Genomic DNA, 25521 nt, shown 5'->3' with positions numbered 1-25521 from the left:
TGGCGTGCAATTATACGATGATTTGTGCACACCACAACCAACTGTGCAAATTGGGCAATTACGGCAAAAAAAAGGCAAATCAACCATGAACAAAAATAAATGCTCTGTCAGGTGCTGCATAATTTTCTCCCTTTCACTTTGCAAATATGTTTCCAAAAGTAGCCTCAAATGCTGGGCACCTCCCTTTTTGATTGCCCACCCTTAGTGAAAATGGACTCATTTCCAGATGTGCTGAGAAGCTGCAGTTTGCTCTGTACTCAGTGGGACCTGTAGCTGCTCAGCCAGTCTCATCCTTAAAAGCTTGTCCAGGCACAGGTCTTTTGCAAACACTGTGTTGGAGAGAACTCTGACTTGGAAAAAAAAAACTAACCAAAAAAAAACACCCAAGAAAAACCAACAAAACAAAAAGGAGCAAAGGAGTTTAAATGACTTCATTTTCTTTGCTGCTTTCCATGGACTGCCCCAAACAGTGGTGGGAACCATGCTTGAGGAGGAGCTGGGTGCATTCACTGAGCCATGGTCCTGCCCATCCTTCCCCTCTGCTGCTCTTGCTCCACATCCCAAACCCCAAGGCTTGAGCTGCTCAATCCTATGCCTTGTGACCCAGCCCAGCCCCTAAGAGCCCTGTGTCCTTGTTCAGAGGCCAGCACACTCCTTGTGGTGCCCTTTGAGCTCTCTCTTTGGCAAATCTGGGTGGTAACAGCCAGGTGCTGGTGCAGATCTGGCAAGCTGTGGGATCTGCATGCACAGGTCTTCAGATTTTGCCCTCATCCCTGTCCTTGGGACTGAGGGCCTGCATCTAGCAAAACCCTGCATGTGGCACTTGGAAATGTGAGCTGCTGCTGGAACTGGATATTTAATGACTGGCCCTGCTCCCCTGTATGGATTAAAGTGCTTCAGACAAGGTAGTGAAAGCAGAGCTGGCTGGTGAGACAGAGAGATGGTGCATCTTTTACTCTGATTTTAGTCCTCCTCTGAAGATCAATAACAAGATTTTGAATTTTAGTGTCACACTCCATCTGAGTGCACAGCCTTGGATTGCAAATGTTCATTAGATTCTACCAGCTCTGTGAACCTCATCAATATTAATACCCCCATCTTTAAGACAGGGAAACTGAAGCAAAGAATGGTTGTTCATCTTCCCCAATGTCTACATTACAGGCACCAGGCACTAAGGCATAGAAAATAGAAGGAGCAACCTGAAGAATAGCATTTTGTTTTCTGAGGATATAGTTTGCATCTCTTTTAACTGTCACTACCCAGCACTTTTAGCTCAACTCAGACAGGAGAAGGCAGTAAAAGGAGATTTTCTTAAACATTTCTGAAGTGACACTCTGCCCCATCACTTTTCAGACTTTTTTTTTTTCCTCTGGTGAGAGAGGAAGAGCCTGGAAGAATGCCTGCAAACTCCAGGGTAGGGCTTGTGATGTGTCTTTCATGACAGCAGTGACAAAAGTACTTATTTAAGTGCAAAGAAATTTGGCTGGGCCTGGAGCAATCCCAAGACCCAGGGCTGTTGGTACATGGCCTGGTGAAGTCAGTGGGAGTGGTCTTTAGCTGTAAATGTTCTGATCCATCCTTACTTCCCCAGTGTGTGCTGTTAGAACCAGCTGTGGATGTTTTGCCCTTGTGCAAAAGAATCTGGTGGCCAGTGGTTTAGATGGAGCTACAGTAGTTGGTAAAAGACTTCATTTGGTAAGAACTCAAATCAAGCTGTCAAATCAGCACAAAGAGTTTTAATATCGAGAAAAATTTTGCAGTAAAAAAATGAAGCCAATAATTTTTTAAAGCACCTTTCCCAGGTTTTCTATTTCACTTACTCCCTCACATGCCTGGCTTTCAGGCAAGTTGAATTTTGTTACATATAGCTCTTAAAAAAAATAACTTTAATTTGTTTATAGGTTGTCAGTACTGCTCATAAATACCCATCCGTCCACCCTGAGACCCGCCATTGGACAGCTCTGACATTTGCTGTGTTGCATGGACATATTCCTGTAGTTCAGGTATTATTGTATTTCCCTACCTGCATCTCATTCTTTCTTTTTTCTCCTCTTCAGTTCTAATTACATCCATCTCAAACCAGCATCTTCTTGTCATACTCATATTGGTTACTTCTGCTTCAAGAGTGTACTGATACATGATAGACTTGCAAAGTGAATATGGTGTCAAAACTTAACCAATATGAGGCTTAAATAGGACAATTTTAAAGCAGAGTTGCACCAAAGAAAGTCTGACAACTCCTTGTGCTCCTTCCTGACCACTTGTTTTATGTGTTTGTTTATTCATTCATTGCACTTTCTTACACTGTAATATTCTAGCAAACTCAAAAGTGCTGCCTTGGTAGGAGAGAGGTGGACAACAGCCCTCGTGCTGCTCCAGAGGGGGAGAATCCCTGACTCTCCTTAGCCCATCCAGGTGTCATGTGGGATGTGCTGGTTCCGTGCTTTGGCATCTCAAAAGTTGGGAAGGTTTATTCTTCAAAACAGCTGTGTCTGTGACACACTCAAGCACCAAAACTTTGAAGGCCTTAAGACAGAAATGGCCAAGAGGGAGCTGGAGCGCAGGCTCCATCCTGCTCTCCTTGGCCACTTTTGTTTTCAGCACTGCTGCTACTTACGTGGAAGTGTCCCCGATGGAGACCACAGCTTTTGGACTCATTGCTGTAATTGGTTCTTAAGAGTTGCCTTGCTTTTGGTCTTCATATAAAAGATGGAGACAATTGAAATCTGATCCATTTTTGGATGGTGCTGGGCTTCTAGAAGACCATGAAGGAAGGATGCTTGTCGGGCTAACTTTCTTCCATCTCCAGTGCATTACTTCCTAACACTGACCTTATCCCATTTCCCATCAAAAACGCTGGGTTACACTTTTTTGGCTCTGAAGTTGGACGCTGGAGCTTCTGATGTTTGGCAGCGTAAAATGAGCGAAAAAAGGAATGAATTTGCCTCTGTGAAACAATGGGCAGAATTTGCATGTCACGTGTCTCCATTGTATTGGGTTTGCAGATAACAAGAAGCATTAGATTCTCATTTGTCACTGTTCATGAACTCTTCAGAGTGTGATACCCCCAAATGCTCTAAATGGTGAATTTTTTTTCTAGCTATTGCTGGATGCTGGAGCAAAGGTAGAAGGTTCCTTAGAACATGGAGAGGAAAATTACTCTGAAACTCCTTTACAGCTGGCAGCAGCGGCTGGTAAGGACTTTCTTCCTCCTTCCATCGTAACAATTCCTCAGCTGGGATCTGTGGTTTAGGTGAGCAAATACTGGATTTCAAAAGGAGTAAAATTGCATCTCTTGCCTTGCAGGAAATTTTGAACTGGTCAGTTTGCTGTTGGAGCGAGGAGCTGACCCCATGATAGGAACAATGTACAGGAATGGCATTTCCATGACTCCACAAGGTGACATGAACTCTTTCAGTCAGGCTGCTGCACATGGACACAGGTAGAGTGGGAACAAGTCTAGTGGCATCCTTCAAGTGCTACTTTTTTGCCTGGGCATCCAATTTGAGCAGATGGGTGAAATTTCTGCATGAACAATTGAACATGCCACCAACTGAGCAGAGCCGTAAGGCTTTCTGCTAGCATGTGAATTAAACCAGTTGGTGGTACAAGCTCCGTTTTGATTTCTGATGTAAAAAAAAAAAAAAAAAGGAAGGGGACTTCTTGTGGTATGTTCAATGCAGTGGTTGTTAAATGGCAGCTGATGTGACAGCAGACAGGAATGTCAAAAGCATTCCTTCTGAATTTCTTGATATTTTTCTCAGGTTTGAGTGAATTGTGTCTGTACTGCTGCAGCCTTGATTTTGTTGAATAGATTTTCTGCATCTATGTTTGCTGTAAAGTCCTGTGTGTCTTAATGTTGTTTGTATGCTGCAAATATAAAAAAAAAAAAAGAACTACTGAGATGAGCACCCAGCATGCATGACCTTGCAACGCTCAGGAGTTGACTGCAGTGTAATGAATTAGTATCATGATCTTCACACTCCTACTTTTCTGATTGTAGCCATCCAGAGGAACATAGATACAGGTTAGAGACAGTACCTACCGTGTGTTTGCTTAGAGATGAGCTGCCAGTCTAACAACACGCTCACGGCACGTCAGGGTGGGTTCAACAGCTCTGTCCATCTGGAGCCTGCAGGGATCCCTGGCACAGACGGGACACTTTGGGTGTTGAAGTCTCACATTCACTCAGTGTGAATGGAAGCCACAGGCGTGAGGAGAACCTGGGGCTCTCTATGGCTTGGCTGCTGGCTGTCCATGTCACAGACTCTAGCTCTTGTGTTCCTACCTGTATAACACTCACACACATCTCCTTCCTTCCATCTCTGCCCTAAATTAGTTTGGGACACGCCATGCTGCAGTGTAAGTGGGAGCAGGGGGGACACTGGGATACAAGGAGGGTGGGCTGGGAGCCAGCCTGGTTTCTCTTCTCACAGCTGCAAAACCAAGGGAAACTGCTGAGGTTGATGAGTTATTCTGGTGTGAACCTGAGGGCACAAAGTCTCTGAGTTTGGGTTTTGTTATTTGATGGCCCAGCTGGATCAGTGGCTTTGTAGAGTAGTCCCAGCTGTGCTTGAACCTGCCCTGACTGGCCTTGTTGAATGTCTAGCTGCTCTAGCTTTCCCAGACTGCTTTGAGTGTGAATCGAGTGGTGGTGCTTTCAGTAGCTCCAGGCAGCTCCCTTCTCAGGTGGCTGCCATGGTGGGAGTCCCAAGAGCTTATCCAGAGGCACCTTGGCCTTCCCTGGTTGCTGAAGAAGTCTTGAGTCACGTTTAGCTCACGAGTCTTTGTTCCCACAAGATGCCGCCCCTCATGCGACATCTGTGCGGTTTGTGTCACGACAGCAGTGACTTGCAGATGTGTCCCAGGCAGTGCAGGTGGGCTAGTGGGAGCTGTGCTTGCCTTGGGTCTGCTCTCAGCTGGTTCTGCCATTAGCTGGAGTAATTTCTTGGGTAGGTGTCCTAATTTGCCACACAGCGAGTAAGCCCAGTGCAGTGAAAGCCTGGCCACTGACTGCTCTCCCTTTCCTCTCCTCTCCTGCCCCCTCTCCCCCTCTGTGTCGTGCTGTGATTGACAGGAATGTTTTCCGCAAGCTGCTTGCTCAGCCGGAGAAGGAGAAGAGCGATATCCTGTCCCTGGAGGAGATCCTGGCTGAGGGCACAGACTTGCCCGACTCGGCAGCAGCTCCTCTCTGCGCCAGCCGCAACAGCAAGGCCAAGCTGAAGGCCCTGAAGGAGGCCATGTACCACAGCGCCGAGCACGGCTACGTGGACGTCACCATCGACATCCGGAGCATAGGTCAGTGCTGGCCTCCTTCCTCTGCTTCGGACGGGGAAAAACCACTCTGAGAAACATGTCCCTGTTGACAGGCTGTTGCTTAAACCAGCCACGGTCACATCTTCCTCAACTCTTTCGGAATGGAAGGTGGTGGGAGATCTGACAGGTTCCCGGCCCATTCCAGCTCCACAGCACACCCTGTTCAGGGGCCAGTGGCTTTTTTCTGCAGGACACAGTGGTTTCCACCAGGAGCCATCTGCACTGCTGCATGGCAGAGTGTAGGTAAGGCTCTGGGGCAGTGTTCAGCTGTAATGGGCCATTTCCAGCTGCTTCTCTTTTGCACTCTGCTTTAAAGCAGTCCACCATTAAAACAACTTTATTTTCTGAGACTCTGAAGGCAGGAGCAGGGAGCCGACTCCTTGGTATGCCAGCTCTGCCAGTGAGGGACTTGAACATAATACCAGCCCCCGGTGAAGTTGCTTCTGCCTGTGGGCAGGGTGGTTGTTTGACGCAGATGGAAATCGATCTGGACTGTGTGTTTACCATCCCCATTCATCTGTTCACAGAGAAATAGAGACCCAAGTGTCTGGTGTGCCTCTGCCTGGGGCGGTGCTCCAGTCCTGGGGCCATGGGATGTGGGTCAGAGCGTGCAGTGGACTGTGCAGGCAAAGATCTGAAAATGAATGAGAGGAGAGTGGCAGGGGTGCTCTGCAGGCATTGAACATTTTCTGACATAGAAGGAAAAACTTTCACTTGCCAAACACCAGCCTTATATTTCCTTCCACTCCATTCTATAAGAGCAGAAAGTAGGTCACATCCAGCCTCATGCCTGCAGAGGTACATCAGCTCCATGTGCTTTCTCGCTCAGTGCATGGGAGCAGTTCCCTTTAACTTCCTGGAGAGTGGCTCTGCCATGACAAGCTGCTTGAAAGGGCTGATCTGCTTAACTCGCTCAGTACTCTTTAGGGAAAATGCTAATGATCAGGAGAGGACATGGGGTATCACTTAAAGCAAGTTTTAATCTGAAGACCACCAATTTGAATCCAGGTAGGTAGGGACCAAAATCCGTTTTTTTCACCTTTTAATGGCTCTCCAGGGCCACATTCAAACAAATGAGCTAGTGTAAATCTAGTTTCCAAAAGGCTTTTGCAACGCAGAGCACCACAGCAATTACCACAAATTGGTAGTCTCAGCAGAGAAGCTGAAGGCTAGATGAGCAGAGAGACCACAGTTTTCTCTCTTAGCATTTGGAGGAAAGCCTCTGTGCATTAGCTCTGGGATGTACTGATAACCATCAGCCTTCTCAAGTAGGGATAAATAGAAATTTGATTTCTTGAATGATTTGGCAGCTTTCGCTTGAAGTCTTAATATCAGCGAAGGTAAAAAAGCAGAAGGGCGCGTCGTTGCCTGGAGCTGGGATGAGCTGTGTCCTCTGTGTGCAGGTGTTCCCTGGACACTGCACACGTGGCTGGAGTCTCTGCGCACGTCCTTCCAGCAGCACCGACGGCCCCTCATCCAGTGCTTGCTCAAGGAGTTCAAGTCCATTCAGGAAGAGGAGTACACTGAGGAGCTCATCACACAAGGGCTGCCTCTGATGTTTGAGATACTGAAGGCCAGCAAGGTAGGATGAAATTGTGTGTTTTAAAGCAAATCAGCCTTTTTCCCATCCTATAAGACACGAAAGCTTGCAATATTATTCTTGAACAGCTCTCCCAAAGGTTGTTTAGACTATACAGGATTATTATTATCTGGATTGATATGTATCTTGGGTTTTTTCACTGTGGAACCATGGGTTATAAACACACAGGCTAATCTCTGCTCCTACTGGAACATCCTAATAACAGATGCTAGCGGTAAGCTGGAGAGACAACAACAAAAGTGATACATAGTGGTGAAATTAAAGTCAAAAGGGTCATGGCAGTGTGGCAAGAGATGTTGATAACCAAATCAACCCAAAGAGTATTTTCACCCAGCTTGCTTTACAGAACTATACAACAAAGCTAATATTCATGTTTATTTTGGATTTCTTTAGCTTGTCATGATTTTATCTTCCCTTCATGTGGGATTTGGACTTCTAAACCTTGTGAGGAGACTGGTTTCTACGAGCAAAGAAAAGGATAATTTTTTCAAATTTTCTGTGTGTGTGTTTGTACTTGCAGGTTCCCCAGATTTTTTCTTTCAGCTGACGTTTTTTAGCCAAGCAAATCAGACTCACAAAACCTTTCCAAGGAGGTACCATTGGGTATGGAAGTATAATGGCAAAAGGGATGATCGTGGAGCTGGCAAGGAGAGGGAAATGTCTTACCTAGAAGAATTTAAAACTTGTTATAACCAATAGTCTCTTCTCTGCCGGTCCCCCGAGAGTCAGTCACTCCCAAGGAATGCCCAGTCACTGTCCACTGTTACCAGAATAACACTGTAGTGATGAAAAGCATCAAAATTATTTGATTGGTGTTATTTTTCCTCATACTCCACAATACATGTCAATATGGCCTTCTAATTGTTAAACTGAAAGCAAGTAATTTTCACCACCCAACTCTATGTGTAACAGCAAGGAGCAAATAATTTTTAGCAATAGCCTAAATAATGTGAAAAGGGGACAGGTTCTGGTATAGGTACTCAGTACTAGATATTCCAGACTTGGTATAGCTAATGATGGCCTACATGGATTTATTTCTTGTATCTTGCTACAAAAGCAGGCTTGGCCTAGAGTTTTAAGCAAATCCTGTGTATTTGTTCCAGCATTGTTCTGATTTTTGCTCCCATGAGCCTTGCTTTTGCAAGGTAATAGTTTATATTGGATGAGTATTTATGGAGAATATTTTGAGATAGGTTTTAGGAAATTGTTCCAAATCCTAGGATTTGTAGATTCCTTGTTTTGTACTCACTTGGGTTGATGTATGTTCATCCAGAAACTACCAGCAAAGTGCTGCTTGGTTTGGAAGTTGATATGAAGCTAATCATATTGAAAACTTAACAGAGAATAAGTTGAGGCCTTGTAATTTAGGATGAGGAGTGACTTTAATTGCTTTTCTCCTGGGTGGCTGAAGCCAAGGCCAGCAATCATCATTAGAATAAATCATTTATGTAGGATTATATCTTTAGTACATCTACATCTTCCACAGTCTGTTGTAGGAGACCTGGATATATAAATACCTGGATAAATAAGACTGCTGCCTTCTGCTTTGGGTTCACTTAGAAACCTAAAATCTGGAGGGGCAAAACAACTGAAGTATCACAAAAACCCTACATGGTGGAGAGGAAATCTGTGCTGATCTTTATGCCTGCCCCTGGGGGAACTGCCTGTCTTCATGCATATTCACAAACACACACTCACACAGTGTTTCATTGTCTTAGAAAAAATAATTTATCATTCTGGGACACTGTAAGGGTTTACAAATTGTCTGCAAATGTTATGAATTATTGTGGTGGTCTTGTCCAAATGGCCTCTTACAAAGCTCTCCCAGACAGAAATGAGGAAAGAGACTATGCAGCCCTTTGGAAGGAATCTACATAAATTCATTTGTAGGAGAATGAGCCAATAAAAGTTCTCCCTGGTCACTCCATAGAAGGCAGCTGAGGAGAGCTGAGATTTAAAAGATCTTCTGTTCTCCTTCTCTGGAAGGGCTGAGAGCAGAGATTTTCGTGTATACCCACAGAAAAGAAATCTCCTTTAAGAGGTGCAGAAGGGCCATAACTGTGGTTCACATCCCTCTCTCTTGACAGCAAACTGTAAAGCTCTGCATTTTGTAGAGCTGTGGAGAGAGGAGCTTGATTTTCCCACATGGACATGCTTTTCCCTGTGGGCTGGAAGCTCTGAGAGAGATTATGACTCTTGCTAAACATCACAGTCTGGCCCAGTACATTTCCTTAATGAGTTTTTCAGGGCAAAAAGTATAAAATAAGCAACTAGGAAGCAGAGAGCCACTTAGCAGTTCTTTGCTGATGTAAAACAAGATGTCCCATTTGCTACATATTGTGGTGCTCGGTATATTTTAATTGCATGGCAACTTGCACCTAGTAGAAATGGCATTTTGTGTTCCTATAAATAGTTCCAGCTATCCCATAATCTCAGAACAATTTACTAATATTAATGAGTTGAGACATGAAAGAAGATCTTATCCTCCCTTCACCAACAGGGAAACTGAGGTAATTAAACAGGCAGATTTTCAGTGTCTCATGGAGTGACAGTCCCAGTCTCAGAGGCTGTGATAACCTGGATAAGCCAGACAGCAATTCATAGTGTTGAGTAATTTGGCCAGAGAAGCTCCCCAAAAATCACATGGAAACATAAGGGCAGGTCTCAGGGTAGGAAGCAAACTTTCTGTCCCCACCTTCTGCTTTGCACTGTCGTACGAAATGTTCTTGCAGGTTCCCAGGGCAAAAAAATGGCCAAATACAATAGATATGGAAATACTAAAGAAAATGTAACCAAAACCTACAAGAACGGTGTCAGATATGAGGAATCCCTTTTTTCTTACTGATGGTTTATAAAATGCCTGTTTCTAGAGGATACAGATGTGAGGGTTTATGTGGGAGCTCTGCTAGCACTGGTGTTGGTGACCTGTAGGGTGGCAGGGTGGAACTCCATTCCCATCTATGTGCTGGGATGCTGACGGTAGAAACAAATTTAAAAAATTGCAGAAGTCCTGATGCAGTAACACAGAACAGCAACAAAGATCGGTGAGTCAGGCAAAACTGGCTGAGCTCAAGTCCCTGGGTTTATTGCCTTTCTTCAAGCTGTGAAGTCAGTGGGGGAGAACAGTGCATAGGTTGCACATGGGTTGTTCACTGCTGCACTGAAGCCCTGGAGGAAGTCTTCCAAAAGCACAGCTGAAGGTTTGATACCCAGCTCCTGGTGGCTTCCAGTGAGATGGAGCTCTTTCATTTCCTTTCATCCCTTTAAATGTCTTCTATCAGCTGCACCATTGAGAATTGCATGGGGAGTGGGGAAGTAGCAGTGTTTCCATGCTGCTGAGGCAGAGCTGTGAGGACAGACAGAGAATCCATCTGCAGTTGCTCCCTCTGCAGCTCCTGCTGTCCTGCAGTGAGCTTGGGTCATTACCAAATTAAAGATCAGGGTCAAGGCACTCTGGAAAAGCAACATCTGTGGTAAAGACATTGAGAGCTCAGTTTAAGGCACCTCTCTTAAAAGCAAGCAAAACCCTAACTGGAAAACTCCAACAACCTGAAAAATGTCGATGACACATGATGGTTTTGGGACACTGCATGGGTAGGAAGGCACTGCCATTTGGGGATGGATTCAGTCTCTTTGGAAGACAAACACACAAACTAGAAGTGGTTTTGACAGGGCTGTGTGAGGCAGAAGCCAGAGAGTCACTTCTGGGAGTGAGTTTAGCCGTGAGCTAAACTTTAGCTGCTATGTAGAGCAGAGTTGAGTCCCTCAAAATTAAAATAATGCTGTAGATCTTGTTATGGAAGAATGATAGGAAGATATAACTGAATTCCTGCCTGTTGATATGTGTGTTGTGCTCTTCATGGCCTGGGAAAACTCCCCCAAACTCCCTACTGGAAGCTTTCCCTCTCCTCCAGCTGAGGTTGATGTTTGCATTGCCTGAGCTTGACTCTGAGTTGGATTGCCCACCTGCCCCATGTCAGAGGACCATATTTACCTGAGGAGTGCCTCCCACCAAATAGAAGCTTTTAAAAGAGCTGTGTGGGGGCTGCATCCAGGTCCATGGGCTTGTAGTACCTGAGGTGAGGCTCGCAGGTCAGCTCTTCTGTTTTTGCAGAGATTCTCCTAAGGATAATACACTCAATGTGCAGAGATGCTTCTGTGTCCTCTGTCTACGAAAATCCTGGAGCTGTTCTGTTTGATCTTGACATTTCCACAACCTGAAAAAACAGACTCAAGCCCACAACCTCGGAAGTTAAACACATCTGGCCTTTGGAGGAAGTTGAGTTTAGGTTTGCACTCCAGGGCTCTGCATAAGACTGAATTGTCATTAAATAACCCAGCTGCCTCCATGTAGGTTAGCCAGCACCTTTGCCAGTTGGATGAGGTCACAAGCCAGTTTCATCCACTGCTTTTTCTGCCCACAGCAATTTATATCAGCTTGTCTTTGGCCTATTTTTTTGGAGACAATACACAATCTTTTAATTCCAAATAATCTCTCTTACAGCTTTCTCCCTTTCCCTCATAGGACCAGTAAGTAAAGGAGCTCTTTGCCATTTCTTTAGATCCTGTGTGGCCATGCATTGCTGAAGGGCATGTGTGAGTCTACATGTGCATTGAGCACATGTGCTGAAGCATTGTCTGAAGCTCCTAGAGGTGCTTCACACCAGGAAAACTTGGTTTAGGATTATAAGTGTTCCTGCTAGTGTATTGTTTAAGACTGAATCAGCTTGAGAAAGTCATAGGAGCAATCCTTCACCGCCACACCTTCATTGCATTCTGAAGGTCTCTCTCCATCCTTCCAATCCATTTCTGTCCATGACAACGTGTTTATTTTATTTATTTTATTTTAATATTTAGCCCATTAGTGAGGTGTTGGGCAGCCCAGGCTTGTTGAAAGATGCAGGAAACTACTTTATAAAGATGTTTTCTCAGGATCTAAAATTGCTGGAGTTTTCGAACCTTTAAAAATGCACCTACAGGCAGCTGAAGAAATATGCAGGAGTGCACAGACTCTTTTGGAAGGCTGAGCTGCTTGAATAACAGCCATCAGTCTGGTGTTGACAGTTATTGAGAACAAATAGCAATTCAGAACAATAACCAGTTTTAAAATTCCAAAAGGATCCAGGCATGTGGGTATCTTGAGAAATCTAGCCTATATGGTTTAAAGCTAAGGTACTCTTTCAGCAGTAGCTTCTCCATTTGGAAACTGAAATCTGTTAAAAGGAAAGTTTTGGGATATTTTTAAAATATGTCTTTTCAGAGACAGCCTCTGTCAGAGATGCAGTAACTACTGAAAAAGTATTTTCATGTCTCCATCAAACAGAACGCAGCAGGAAAGAATGAAGCATCTGGCTGTTGTGTTCCAAGAAAACTTTCAGATGCTGAAGCTTGAGATGAGCATTCAGTTTCTCTGTTGCTGGGATTGATTTCCTTGTTTTTCTGGATTTGATTCTTATAAAATAAATGTTGGAGAATGTCAACAGGCTCAGCTCATGTGTGTGTTCTACTAAGTCCAGGCATGGTGGTCAGCAAAAATCAGTTATTTCCCCAGGGTATGCATATGACCTAGAAAGTGACACTGGAGGACAAAGAGCTAGAAAATTCAACTTTTTCCCATTGCTTCATGGTGGGCTGAAATGAATGTTTCAGATGAGTTTGAGTGAAGCTGTATTTGTTACATGAAGCCAGAGTGCCCTGCTCTGCAGGAAGGGCTAAGGGTAGACAGGAGAGGTGAACCCTACATAGCACTAGGACTGGCACTCTGTTATAATCGTGTCCCAAGGACAGTCTTCCCCTGGGAGAGTGCTGTCCATGTTTCTCTTACCTGGACACCATCAGAAAAGACTCCTGTCTGTCTGTCTTGTTGAACTGCTTTTCAACAGGAAACTGAGCTTTTATTGTAATGAAAGCTTTCATTGCAATAAAAGATATTTATTTCCCACAAAATATTTTACGTTTCTTGGAAAAATTAACCCCTGAAAATGGAGTATTTTGGCTGATGACTGAAATACTTCAGCTGAAGAAAAACGTGGAGTTTCCACAGAGGAGACAGGCACACCAAAACCTGCACTAAAAATAACCCTGAAGACATCCCAGTATGCTAAAGTGTCTGCTTATGGATTCCATGGAGTGGCTAATGCCCTTCTGTGTGTCATCCAGTGCCCAGCCAGCACACAGTGATCCATCTTTTGGCTGGGACTTGCTGTGATTTGTTAGTCAGGTTTCACTGTTCTCAAGCTACTGCAGTGATGTGTAGCATTGCCCATTGTCACTTGTAGCACTTCTGTGTCTGAACAGTTCCGAGCAAGCCGGAGCCAGGTTATCCACACATGTGCGTCCTGCATTCTGCGTGTGAGATGCGAGCGCCAGGTACTGAGTGGCATGTTAATAACACACTGTTAACCCCATCCCGGGGTTTCATAACACACATTCAGCTTGGTACTTACTAACACAGGTTTGATTTTGTTCCTACCCTCTGCTGCCTTCTAAAATGTTCCCCTGCCAGAGGCAGGAGCCTTCTTCATTTACAATAAATAAATGCCGTGGATGTGACACCTGCCCTTTCCTGGGCACTCACCCAGGGATTAGACTGTGCCCGTGGTTCTGAGCTTTTTACATACAATGCACAGCTGGCATATAAAGAGCCTTTTGAAAAGGAGGCTTGGCAGCTTTCCCAGAAGCAATGGAAGAGTCCATTTCTGCCTTACCTGTGATTAGTTCTTTTCCGTTTGTGCTTGCAGTGGAGAGGCTTGAGCCCAGCACTAACAAAACCCATTTTGTTGTGTAGTTTACTGCTTCTAACTGTAGCTCCAGCCTCTGGGGCTTCCCTCCCTTTCCAGCTGTTTGACTAATATTAATTCTGTGTATGCTGCTTAACCATCTAGGAGTGACCATCTGAAGTGGCATTTATTTAGTTTTGAGGCATTTGCTGAGCATGAATTATGCAAGAGGATGGTAGTGGGATCACCTGTGCAAGGGTGGAGACAGTTTTGAGATGGAAAAGAAGGTCTCAGAGTTTGAGTGTTCAGGAATGGGGGACAGCAAGAAGTCCTCTCTGTTACTTCATTCTTTATCATCTTTTTCTGGGAATGGGGAGCATGAACAGAGGACTCATTCGAGGGTATCCCAGCATGTCATGGATAAGTCATCAATGGGCTCGGGGTATCCTGAGACTACGGCTGCTGGGAACTGCATGTGAGATGTCTGACTGGAAACAGCACTTCTGCCACTCTGCATTTAGCAGAGAAATGGGTCCCCCAAGCATCCTCAGGACCAGAGAGAGAAGATACTTTTGCCAGTGCCCTGTTCTCTGAGCAGTGTGGTTTCTCAGCTTGCTGAGGAGTTGAGTATTAATAGGCAGACACCAAGCCCAGAAGAATAAGTGTTACTTTTTCTGCCTTCATGTGTTGAGCTTTTGGTTTTTGGGCTGTTTGGTAGAGGAATTTGAGGGCCTGGCAGATTTAGGTTAAAACAGCATTAATGGAGCTGTGCTGGTGAATGTAGCATCAGGAGAAGAAAACGCCAAAACATTGCTTGGGATTTCAGAGGTAAAGGAAAGAAGTCTGACTTGTTAACAAGAAGTTACCCTTCAGGGCAGCCATGTGGAGGTGGTGGGGTGTCTGTAGGCTGGTAAGAACTAAGCAGTGGGATTTGAGCAGTCTGCCACACACATTTCACCCTGCAGAATTTGGGGCATAGACACGTGTCTTGCACAGGCACTGGAGAATATTGGCTGTGTATTTCCCATTGTGTCCAATACCTTGTAGGAACACATCTGAGAATGGCTATGCTGCATTGATCTGTGTAACCTGGAATGGAGGAAGCTCTGCCAGGTATGTGCTGAAGCCTGGAGGAGACTTCCCTGAATCCTGCCACAGACCCTTGTCAGATGGACACTGAGAAAAAACATCCCTGCCCTTCCCACCCAGGTCTTCACCTCTTCTCAGATCAATCAACAAGGCATCTCTGGTCCAACAACTTGAAAGCCTCCAGCTTTGCTTCAAAAGAATTTATAAATTCCCCTCACAGTTCAAGTGCATTCAGCAGGACTGGGGAATTCCTTTAGATCTCTGCTGAAGAATGCTTTTAAGTCAGGGGACTGCTTATATCTACAAAGCAAAGTTGCTTGCTCACCAACCAGCTCTCTGCTGGAAGCACCATCTCCCTCAGAAGACTCGCTGTTGTTGTTCCCTGTTCCCTCTTCCCTATCTGTAAACTACCCTGTGGCTAGGTAAATATTTTTATTATGTCCTGTGCCAAGCATTCTTCCCCCTCCCACAGGAGATGTGCGTCGGCTCCCTTGGAGCGCAGAAGAACGCCCGTGTCTGAAGGGAGGCTGGCCTCTCTCCAGGTGCCAGCCTCACACATCCTGGCACAATGTGTTCCAACATCAAACTCTAGCAAGAAAACAAACTTTGGTTTGCTCCTCCAGTGTTAATCTTGCTGCCCACAACTGCTGCAGTGAGCTCTTACAGCTGGGCTCTCACAGTTAGGTTGATAGGATGAAAGGATAAACAGGGAAGAATTATCCATCTTGGTGCTTAAATGGGAGCTTCTGAGCATCTCAGTGTGGGTACCTGAGTGGTGGGCACTGTGTGAAGGTGAAGGTTGAATAGGCTGAACGTGTCCTGTTCCAGGGGAATGCTTGTGCCCCAGGTCATGGACTTCTCAGTTGTTCCCAGACACTTCACAGGCAGCCCAAGTCCTCCAAGAGCAGGATTTGGCTCAAAAAAGCCAATTTTTCTCCAACCATCCAGCTACAGATGAAGTATTCCTTTTCCCTCTCCTATTTCTGCCTGGTTTATTGGTAAAAGTCAGCAGAGGCACTGTGGGGAGCACATTCTGTGCCACAGTCCTGTGAGCTTGGTTACATGCTGGGGGTGTGGGGAGAAAACTTGGTGTGCTGTAATAATTTACCAATCCCCTCCCTTGCTGCTGTTTGTTAGCAATGACTCTAAATAAGCACATGCTTCAGCTCTTGCTGAGCACATTTTTTGGCTTTTGGATGGTATGAGATGTATTTAATGTTACCAGTAGAAACCAAAGATCTCCAGCCTCCTCTCTGCCAAATGAGGTCAGTGTTCTGCATGGGAAGTCTGAAGCCACTGTCTTGTCTGACGGCCCTCTTTCTTTGATGTGTCCATCCTAAGGTCTCTTTTCTCTTTGTCCCATCTCAGTTCCATGTCTTGGGGTTTTTAAGCATCTCTCATGTGGATGTATCACGTTTTGAGCTAATTAGAGCTTAGTTTACACCACTTTTTTCATGGGCTTGTGGGCAAAGAGGTTTTGTAATGGGCTTGTATCTGCACACCACAGAGCTGGTGACCCAGGGAGCTGGCAGCCCCTTGCCCATGTAGGCAGGCTCCCATGGGATTGTCTGCAGGCATGACTGGTTCTTTATGTTGGCTGGACTTACTAGCTGGACTTCTCCTTCTCCCACTTGGGTGGCTGAGTTTGGCCTGTCCTTCCCTGGTCTCAGTGCAGCTGGATGTCCTGGTCCCTGGTGCTGTGGTTTGGTCTGGTGAGTTGGGCCTCCAGCTCCTAACGAGGCACTGCAAAGCCAATACCCAGATTTTCCATCAGCACATTCCCACAGACACTCTGGAAGGAGGGGATTCATTGTCTTTATTGATGCATGTGTGTGTTTTTAAGAAGCTATTGCATGGGCACAGCTGTGGCTGGGAGTGGTGAGTTCATGGAACCCAGGAAAACCAAAGTGACACAGGATCTGTGCACCCCAGCAGATTAGGGAGGGGGCTGCCAGGAGCTCTCCTCTTCAGTGCACTTTGCTTTTATTCATTGCAGGTAAAGGTGAGCATTGTTTCTCCTCTGCAGAAGCTTCCCTCCACTCTAACCATGGAATTGTCCCCATCTTCTGTTGTATTATCTGACTTCTAGCATCTGCCAGATCCAGCTGGGAGCTGCCCTGCTGGTAATCAGCATCCCTCCGGACACACTCCTCCCTGCCTGACTCAGTCGGCCCTGGTGCTTTGGCACAGCCCTTCTGAGCAGAGAAGAAATTGCTCTTTCTGCCCTGTCTAAAAGCTTCCCCTCCCAACCCTCCCAGCAGCTGAGTCACTTCCTTCTTGAAATCTGGCCTTACATCTTCCTTTTCTCTTTAGCTTGTGATTCACTCCCTTTGTGAGGCGCTTTGCAGAGCTCCCACAGGAGGATGCAGAACAGTGAGATGCTCCTGGGGTGAGACGCCCTCCTTGTCTTGGAGCCACAGCAGTGAGCCCCTTTCTGAGGGCTGGGCCCTGTGCCTGCTGAATGGTGTCTCTCAGTATGAGAGTTTCTCTTATCTCAGAGTTTCTTTCAGTGCTACATCTGACGTAGTAATAGAAGCCAACTCCTGCCTGCGGCGAGTGTGTGTAATTTCCTTTGACATCAGCATGTGCCTGTGAGGGAACAGCTCTACCCCTTCCCACCCTGTTTGATTAGATTCAGTTGGAGAGTCATTACAGCATCTCTGCCACTCCTCCTTGTCACTCATGGGATTTAAGGAGGACTTCTGAAATGTGCTCAGAGCAAGGAAAGCTTCCATTTCTGCTTCTAAAGCCTGGAGATATTTTTAATATAACAACTATATTCCTCAAATTTTTATACTATGATTTTTTTTTGCCCCTCACCTGCTTATTTCCTTGGTCTTTGACCCTCTTATGTCTAAGTGTCTTGCCATTTCACAGTTTCATGGTGTGGAGAGACTCACCAGCCAACAGGGTAGTTAAAAGATGTCACCATGAATTAGCAGTGTGGCACTGCTGAACTTGTCTAGACTTGCTCTGGTTATCAGCAAAGTGTGGGATAAAATTTGCCAAAGCTTTTAAATCCTGCTTTCATCTGGGACTTAGGTAGTTAAGCATTAAATACATTTCACTACCCTTGCATCTTAGGCATACAAATATTCAAGGCGCTTAGGAAAGCATCCTATGGGTGCCTTGCCCCCAAAGTTGGGGCAGAAAAGGGTAAAGGCCAGGGATCAGACCTGGTTCCACGAGGGTCTGGCTTCCACAGCACAGTGGTGCCCACACTGGTGCCAGAGGTGTAAGAGCCCATAAAGAAACATTTGGGATTAAATGAGTGGCTGGCTCTGGTGCCTCAGTCACTCTGTAGAGGAAGTGTCTGTGTGTGAGACTACTGCACTTCAAAATGTTTGCAGGCTGTGCAGCTGCATCTGCCTGTAGCTCGGGTTTTCTAAGACGTGACCAGTGACCATTTTCTAAAGAGCAAAAAAAAAATCATTTTCCAGTACAGTAAGTCTGCAAATAAAATGAACTCACTGTTGTAAAGGAACTTTGTTTTTGCAGAGGGGACTGGGCTATGGCATTTTGTAGGCAAAGAAGACTTGTCATCCAAGGAGAAGACTTCTTCATTTAAAATTATTTGTACAGGAGACATTGCAATCAAGTAAATGAGGACTGCAGTTTCTAACAAATGCTAATAATTGTAAGCTCTTATTTTAATAAAGGTTCAGCAGTCACACTTTTCACCTTAAAACAGGCAGCTGTTGAGAGCAACATAACATGTCCTTTGCATACTGATCTTACGTTGCATGCATTTGTTTTCTTTTGTATAGAACGAGGTGATCAGCCAGCAGCTCTCTGTCATTTTCACTCATTGCTATGGACCCTACCCAATTCCAAAGCTGGTGGAGATTAAGCGCAAGCAGACCTCCCGCCTGGGTAAGTGTCACTGCCAGATCCTCACCAGCTCTCCAGGCAGAGCTGTGGGAAGTCTGCTGCTGACCAGGTGCCTGAGCAGGGCGCAAGTCAGGAAAATCTCAAAGTCAGAAAATTTGAAGGACAGAATTAGAGGAAGGAAGGGCCCCAAACTTAACGTGGCCTAAAACTCCCATTGACATCAGGAGGGTCATCAGGTGCACTGGAGTGGGGCTGTAAATCTGCAAAGATTCGTCTGTGTTGCTGATTAGGCTGGAATCCAAGCCTTGGCCCTGGAGCAAGGTGTCTGTCGGGATCTCAAACCACCCTGGCTGGCTGTAGGTGATGCTGCACCAGCACAGCCCTCCCAGCTTGGTCAGCAGAGCCCAGGGTGTTTTCATGGGACTGTGAGAAGAGCCAATTGATTTTCCGGGACCCTCTTTCCCTTGACAAAACTTCCTCACACAGGGAGTGGCCTAATAGAGTATAAATGAGCAGAGGGCCCCCCAGCATCTGCTGAGCTGCAGTTTGCTCTGGTAGCAGAGCTGGAGGCTGTGCCAGTGTCACACGGCAGGGATGGCTGGCTGTTGTTTCAGCAAAGGTCGTCACGGACTTCAGAGCTTTGAATTCCCTTTGTCTGAACTCAGTGTGGTTGTCTCAGGCTGTCCAAAATAGCTTTATGGGCTTTACTCACTAAAAACAATATCCTTCTATTCTATTGCTTTCTTTTGTCAAAACAGGGAAATATTCAGTATGTTCCAGACCTCTTCCAAATTAAAGTTATTGACTTTTTTGTTTCCTTCTTTTTGTGATTCTAGATCCCCATTTTCTTAACAATAAAGAGATGTCAGATGTCACATTTCTGGTGGAAGGAAGACCATTTTATGCACATCGAGTGTTGCTATTTACTGCATCGCCAAGGTAAAATAGAGACACATCTCTGGTTTTTAACAAAAATAGAATTTGATTTATGGGTTTGTGAGGTTTGTTTGTTAGTTTTGCTGTCCCAGTTCTTTAAAGGCTAGTGGCCCAGTCTTCAAGTTTTTCTTAATCAGAACATCCCCACAGCTTGTTTCTGGTTGATCTGCCAGATATTTAACAAGTGCTCCTGTCAATAGATTTTCATCCAGTGAATGATCCATGCTTCTGGCCATGTATCTGACTTCGTTGCACTGAGGCACATTGGCATGGTGCTCATTACTGCACCCAGTTCTCGACCATACAGGAGGCATGGTACTTTGATTATTAATAATTTAATGAGTGGTAAATTCTTGTGAGTGGTTAAATCCTGCCTTGCATCAGTTTCAGCAGTCTCAAGGAAAAACAAGCTACTATCGCACAATTCTTGACAGCATTCAACAACTTTTAAATGGAATTAAATAGCTGTGAAACATACCATACTGTATCCAAAGGCAGTATTTATAGTTGGTTTCCTGTGCTCAGAAGGCAGAATGTGAGTTTCCCAGCTTAACCCAACCCAAGAGTTGCTCACAAACATTATATATTTGTGTGCAGCTGTATAATTCAAGGTGTGCTTTTGAGCAAATCTTGCTGGCTCTTCAAAACAGCTTATTTTGAGATGTGAGAAGGACAGAGCTCTGAGTTTGGATGATTTAAGCAATATGGGAATTGATGCTACTTGTGCTGCCAACCCACATCACAGAGTAGAGAGATTTGAATGAAGTAACTGCAGTAGCTGACCGTGCCTTCAACTAAGAAATGGATATTGGTGTTTAGAGCTTCTTGGTAATGTACAAATACATTCCAAACTCCAGCTTTAAGCTTACTAAATTGTGTTCATAATAGAGTTTGACACTAGTGAAAGCAAGTAAATTGTTATCTGTATTTTAATTAACAAGATGCAGCCATGATGAGGGAAAGGTTACCATCCAGCAAATGCTGGTCTTGATAGATAAGCTGAGCTCTGAACTACTGCTGGAAGGTCAGATGAATTAATAAAGAGAGAAAGTACAAGGGCAGGTGTTTCTGGCAGCACATTTCCCATTTTCACCTTCTGATCAATGGGAATACTTGGGTTTGAGAAGTAGATTGTTACAAATGTATATATCTCACATAAGTTTGCAATAATTAACTAAAAATATGTGAGGTCTTTGTCCTGAAACTTGTGTCTGAATTTCAGGTTACGATAATCAGAGAACAGTAACCTATCCAGTTTCTCTCATGCCTCTTCTCACACAATTATTGCATAGGAGCATTAAAAGTCTCAATGTCTTTTTTTTATTTTGTTCCAAAAGATTTTTTAAACCAGCGTAATGGACATAAGCCAAAATCTATCACCCTCAAAAAAGGAAAACATTCAGGTTTTAAACATTGCAGATCTTCGTATAAGATCATGTTGCCTTCAAGATAAAAAAAATTGGTTCTGTAATATGTGTCATTACAGCATCTGAGTTTCAGATGTACATTTTAATCTATTTTATATTATGTGTATTTTTCAGAAGTTTCTAATTGAAATCTTACAGAGAGAAGCTTCTTTTGGTTTGAACTTTATGTTAGTGTCTAAATCTGGATGCTTTTTGGTGACAAAAAGGTTCATTTCAGTATACGGTTTTTGCAAGAACTGATGCTGTCATTCCATTGCACTTCTGTACTGTTTTTACTGCATTTTTCTACAGAGATAATTGGGCTGGTATTTCAGTTTTGCTCCTTTTTATTTAGGTTTAAAGCATTGCTGTCTAGCAAGCCCTCATCTGATAGTACTTGTATTGAGATCAACTATGTGAAGTACCCCATCTTTCAGGTACAGTCCCCACGCTGAATTTGAATGGAACTTGTAAGAGGAACACCACGCATGCCCTGTCCAAATTAGTACCTATGTATTTGATAAACAGAGCAGTGGTTTCACAAGCACAGGCTTCATCTCTGTTCAAGCACTGCAGAGTTCTATTGATTACAAATGTGCCTCAGCAGATACAGCAACAGGCATTTCACTGACATGGGCTGTGCACACAAAGCACTGCCTGTCAGCATAAGGCATTTCTGTAGTTGGCTCTTTCTGTGTTTAATGGACAGGTTTGGAAGAGACACACTTCATTCCCTTCCTTAGCAGTGCTCTCCAATCAATTTAGTGCCATGAAATGGCAGAGCTTGCTCTCTGTACCTGTAGCATGGATGTGCTTCCCTTGCTTTGAGCTGGAGCTCAGGCAGCTCCATGTATCGACTGCTGCTGCTGCACATAAATCCCAGCTGCCCACAATAGCTGGGCTCCCCACAGAGGGATCTTAGCTGGCTTGTATTTCAGTGCAAAGCCTCCTCCTCTTTCTTATCTTCTATGCATGCCCACACACAGCTGGATGAAGGTGGCCTTTGCCAGGGAAGGGGTAAGGGAATCACATTGTATATGCTGTGTTTGCCTGAATCAGTGATGTGCGTAACAGACTGGGAAATATGCTGAAAATTCAAAATGAGTTAATCAGTTTCCTGCAAACTGTTTCGAACTTACCAGGAAATCCAGACAGTTTGAGGGTGAGGGTTGAGACAATGTCTCAACATTAAACTACCTGTGAGAAGGAAACACTGAACTTTGCAGAGTGAGAGAATAACCAAGTATATCTTTGAAATTAGGAGGCTTGAGCCATTTTTATCTACAAATCCGTGGTGGTGTTAGGAGAGCCTTGGGAATTGCCTGCATTGTCCCCTATTCTTCTATGTCTTGAATTCGTTTTTATAAACACTCCCTTTGTTTTATTACAGCTGGTTATGCAGTATCTTTATTATGGTGGTGCAGAGTCACTCCTGATTAAAAACAATGAAATTATGGAGGTAAGAGACATTTATTTAATTGCAGTGGGATGCTGACTGATCTGTGTGCCATTCACCTGAGGGCACATGGCCATTGGGCAAGACATGAGCACTCCTGTAAGAGCCAGCAGTGCCTCACCTGGAGTGCCCAGGCTCTCTGTAGTCCTGCAGGAGACTGGGAGACTTTGCAAATACCTACTTAGAGGCAAAGCTGGTGTTACCAAAATCTGGAACCAATTTCCAAGGACTTCGTGTTCCATCCTCCCTATCTCAGCAGCATTAAAAACATCCAATTTGGTTTGTCACATGGGAGAGGTCTTGGACATGTGCTGGGCTTTAACCATGAGAGAAGTCCACTGGAGACACAGTTCAGTTCAATTTCAAACATGTGACTCTCAAAGTCCTCTTCTGAATACTGTGTGCCATCATTGCCAGCTATGATCAGCAAAACCACTCCAACTATACAGAACTAAGATATATTGAGCAAATTCTTGATAGTCATTCAGGGAGTTTTCAGGCAGCCAAAAAGAGTGCAGGTCAGTAAATACTTGCACTCAGAGCTACTTAAACAGCTGGTAATCATCACTGTCTGCCACCAGGATCACAGAATATCTCAAGTTGGAAGAGACCCATAAAGCACCATCAAGTCCAACTCCCTGCTCCTTGCAGGGCTATGTAAATCTAAACCACATCACTCAGAGTGTTGTGCAGATGTGCTATGAGCTCTGGCCATGAGCACTTCCCTGGGGAACCTGTTCAGTGCCTGACCACCCTCTCAGGGGAGAGCCAATCTGCACTTCCCCTCGTGCAGCTACTTTCCTTTTCCTTGTGTCCTGTTGCTGTTGCCTGTATTGTTCTGTCCCTATGACTCTACAGTCTGGCAGCCAGAGGACTGAAATTACCCCTCTCTAGTGCAGGCAGTGTATTTTTAAGTGAGCAGATCCACATCATTTTCCTGAGCTGTATAGGAAAAGTTCCCTAATTCTCTGTTTCTCTCAGAGTTTTGAAAGATTTCCTGAATTTCAAACCTTTTCTGAAATAGGGAATTTTAGACTAGGCAGTGCAGTGGCTTTATAGAGATGTGTGTGTTATCACCTAGGCTGTTGTAAAGCTTGTGCTGCATTTCAGCTGGCAGCTTGCTCTACTTTTGTGACATCTCAAAACTTCTGAGATTCCAGAATGTATGACTGATTGATTGATCTCTTGATAACAGATCTGGCCATGGTTCCTCACAGTTTAAAGTAATTACAAACCAGCACATGACTGCTTGAGCCACAGAGGCAGCTGGAATAGGATTTGGCTTTATCTTTCAAAACTGCATTTAGTAACTTGCCTTATTACACATATGATAACAAGAAGCACCAGAAATACTCCACAGAAATCTTTGCTGCAATTCATAATTGGGGCCAGCTGGCTGCTATCACATCAGCACTGCTGATTTCCAGCACTTGGATTTATTTATGGGATTAAAATAGATCTTGAGCAGACTGCACAGGAGAAGTCAGAATAATGTCATGGAAGTTTCAGGGTTTGTTTGTTCCCCAGTGCAGCATGAGAGCCCCTTTGGGATGCAGAGGTTAGCTTTTTGTTATGAGTCCCAAATAATAAGGGCTGTGTAAAAGCCTGAATAGCTGAGTAAGTGCTATTTAAACACGTGAACAGCTTGATCTAAGGTCTGGCTGGGTTACAGCAAGGTGTCAAGCAATGAAGAGCTCCAACCTGCTTTCTAAGGCAGAGCAGAGAGCCAGAGACTATGACCTACCATGGAAAGCCAGAAAATTAAATGATTTTCCTGTAAAAGAACAGAAAAAGGGCAATAGGGGAAATATTAACACTTCTGAAATCACTTGAAGAATTCAGAATTCAAGGCATTTTCACCCCATAGGCATGCAGAGATGCCAAGGCAGTGCCAGGGTAGGCAGTGTAGCCACAGGGGAGGTGCAGGCCCAAAGAGGGGGGTCAGTGCTGGTATCAGAAGCGCTGTGGTGGAACAGTGACAGACACATGACACTCACACAGATGCTGGCTAGGCATTGCCTCACAAAGCTGGTTCCCACCCCTGTGCACTCGTTCCTTGGAATAACGTGGGCCTCAGACAGTGTTTGAGTGCTCCTGGCCTGGACATCCCCTGACAGCTGCTCACAAGCTAGGACAAGGAGCATATGGAGATCTGATTCCACTCCCTTGAGCCTGCTGAGGTGGCAGACTTGAAGTTTATTGTCTCTCTAGATTAAAACTGCCCAGGACGGTCATCATCATTTGGTTTGAATTCATTCCTCTGTACACTTGATCCTGACGTTTCTGCTGACTTCCTCACATCCAGCCCAGGTGCTCTGTTTCAATAAGATCTTGGGGAACAGTTGAACCAGAACTTTGGTTTTGGGGATGTATTTGCAGGTCTTTTATTGCAGTCAAGTTTGCAAAGTGACAAAATATTCTTCAAAGCGCTGTTTCCTTTTTCTCCTTGTCCCATTCCAAAGTCAGCATGTGGACCTGAGCAGCCTTTGGTGGTCTCTCTGTGTATAAATTCCCATTGTGTGATTTAGAAGAGACTGCAGAGGGTTAAAACAACCAAGCAATCTTCTCATTCTGACTTTTTGTCAGTACTTTCATGGTAACTGGAGAAGGGGCAGAGAAAAAAGTATAATGAAACAGTAAAGAAGCAAGCTCTGATTCTGTATCACTCAGCAGTTTTTGACTATTTTTTCCATGCCTTTTGTTTTTTTTTTAGCTTCTCTCTGCTGCTAAATTTTTCCAGCTTGAAGCTTTACAACGACACTGTGAGATCATTTGTGCAAAAAGCATTAATACAGAAAACTGTGTGGATATTTATAATCATGCCAAGGTAAAAATAACTGCATATGCTTGCATGTTGTATGTCTGCTGTCATTCTTGTAGGTCAGTTTTGTAATAAGTAGTTATATTTATATATGTGTGTGTGTGCTTAGTACATTTGTTTGTGTGTGTGCTTAGTACATTTGTTGCACATTTAAGATTTGTCATTCATTTACTGGGACTGACTGATTAATTGGTACCTGGTATAGGGACAATCCAAAATTAGTTAGTCTAAGTCCAAGGTGGCAGCTTCTCAGCTGTACCACTATGTGGGAGATCTATCCCTTATTCATGGCAGCACAAACTGGTGATTTTACAGGAATCACTAAGTGAAGTAGGCATCTCTGCTTT

At 44.6% G+C, this 25521-nt stretch overlaps 1 protein-coding gene across 2 annotated transcripts in view; it reads left to right on the top strand.

Annotated features, from left to right (window-relative positions):
* The window catches only part of ABTB3 (ankyrin repeat and BTB domain containing 3), a 162758-nt gene that overhangs the window by 133669 nt on the left and 3568 nt on the right, over window positions 1–25521 (top strand). Inside the window, exons 7-17 of one of the 2 annotated variants that reach the window (XM_054272949.1) lie at window positions 1902–2003; window positions 3101–3194; window positions 3307–3442; window positions 4004–4027; window positions 5078–5298; window positions 6720–6898; window positions 18492–18597; window positions 19392–19494; window positions 21253–21334; window positions 22288–22356; window positions 25067–25180. In XM_054272949.1, coding sequence (XP_054128924.1) covers window positions 1902–2003; window positions 3101–3194; window positions 3307–3442; window positions 4004–4027; window positions 5078–5298; window positions 6720–6898; window positions 18492–18597; window positions 19392–19494; window positions 21253–21334; window positions 22288–22356; window positions 25067–25180 — 1230 coding nt within the window. The remainder of the gene's footprint in view (window positions 1–1901; window positions 2004–3100; window positions 3195–3306; window positions 3443–4003; window positions 4028–5077; window positions 5299–6719; window positions 6899–18491; window positions 18598–19391; window positions 19495–21252; window positions 21335–22287; window positions 22357–25066; window positions 25181–25521) is intronic. The other variant, XM_054272957.1, reaches the window with a different exon arrangement.

Source organism: Melozone crissalis, unplaced genomic scaffold, assembly GCF_028551555.1.
Source record: "Melozone crissalis strain CALT ecotype California unplaced genomic scaffold, PUWL_Pcris_2 ptg000004l_1, whole genome shotgun sequence".
Taxonomy (NCBI): Eukaryota; Metazoa; Chordata; class Aves; order Passeriformes; family Passerellidae; genus Melozone; species Melozone crissalis.
This window is presented reverse-complemented; position numbering and strand designations above follow the sequence as displayed.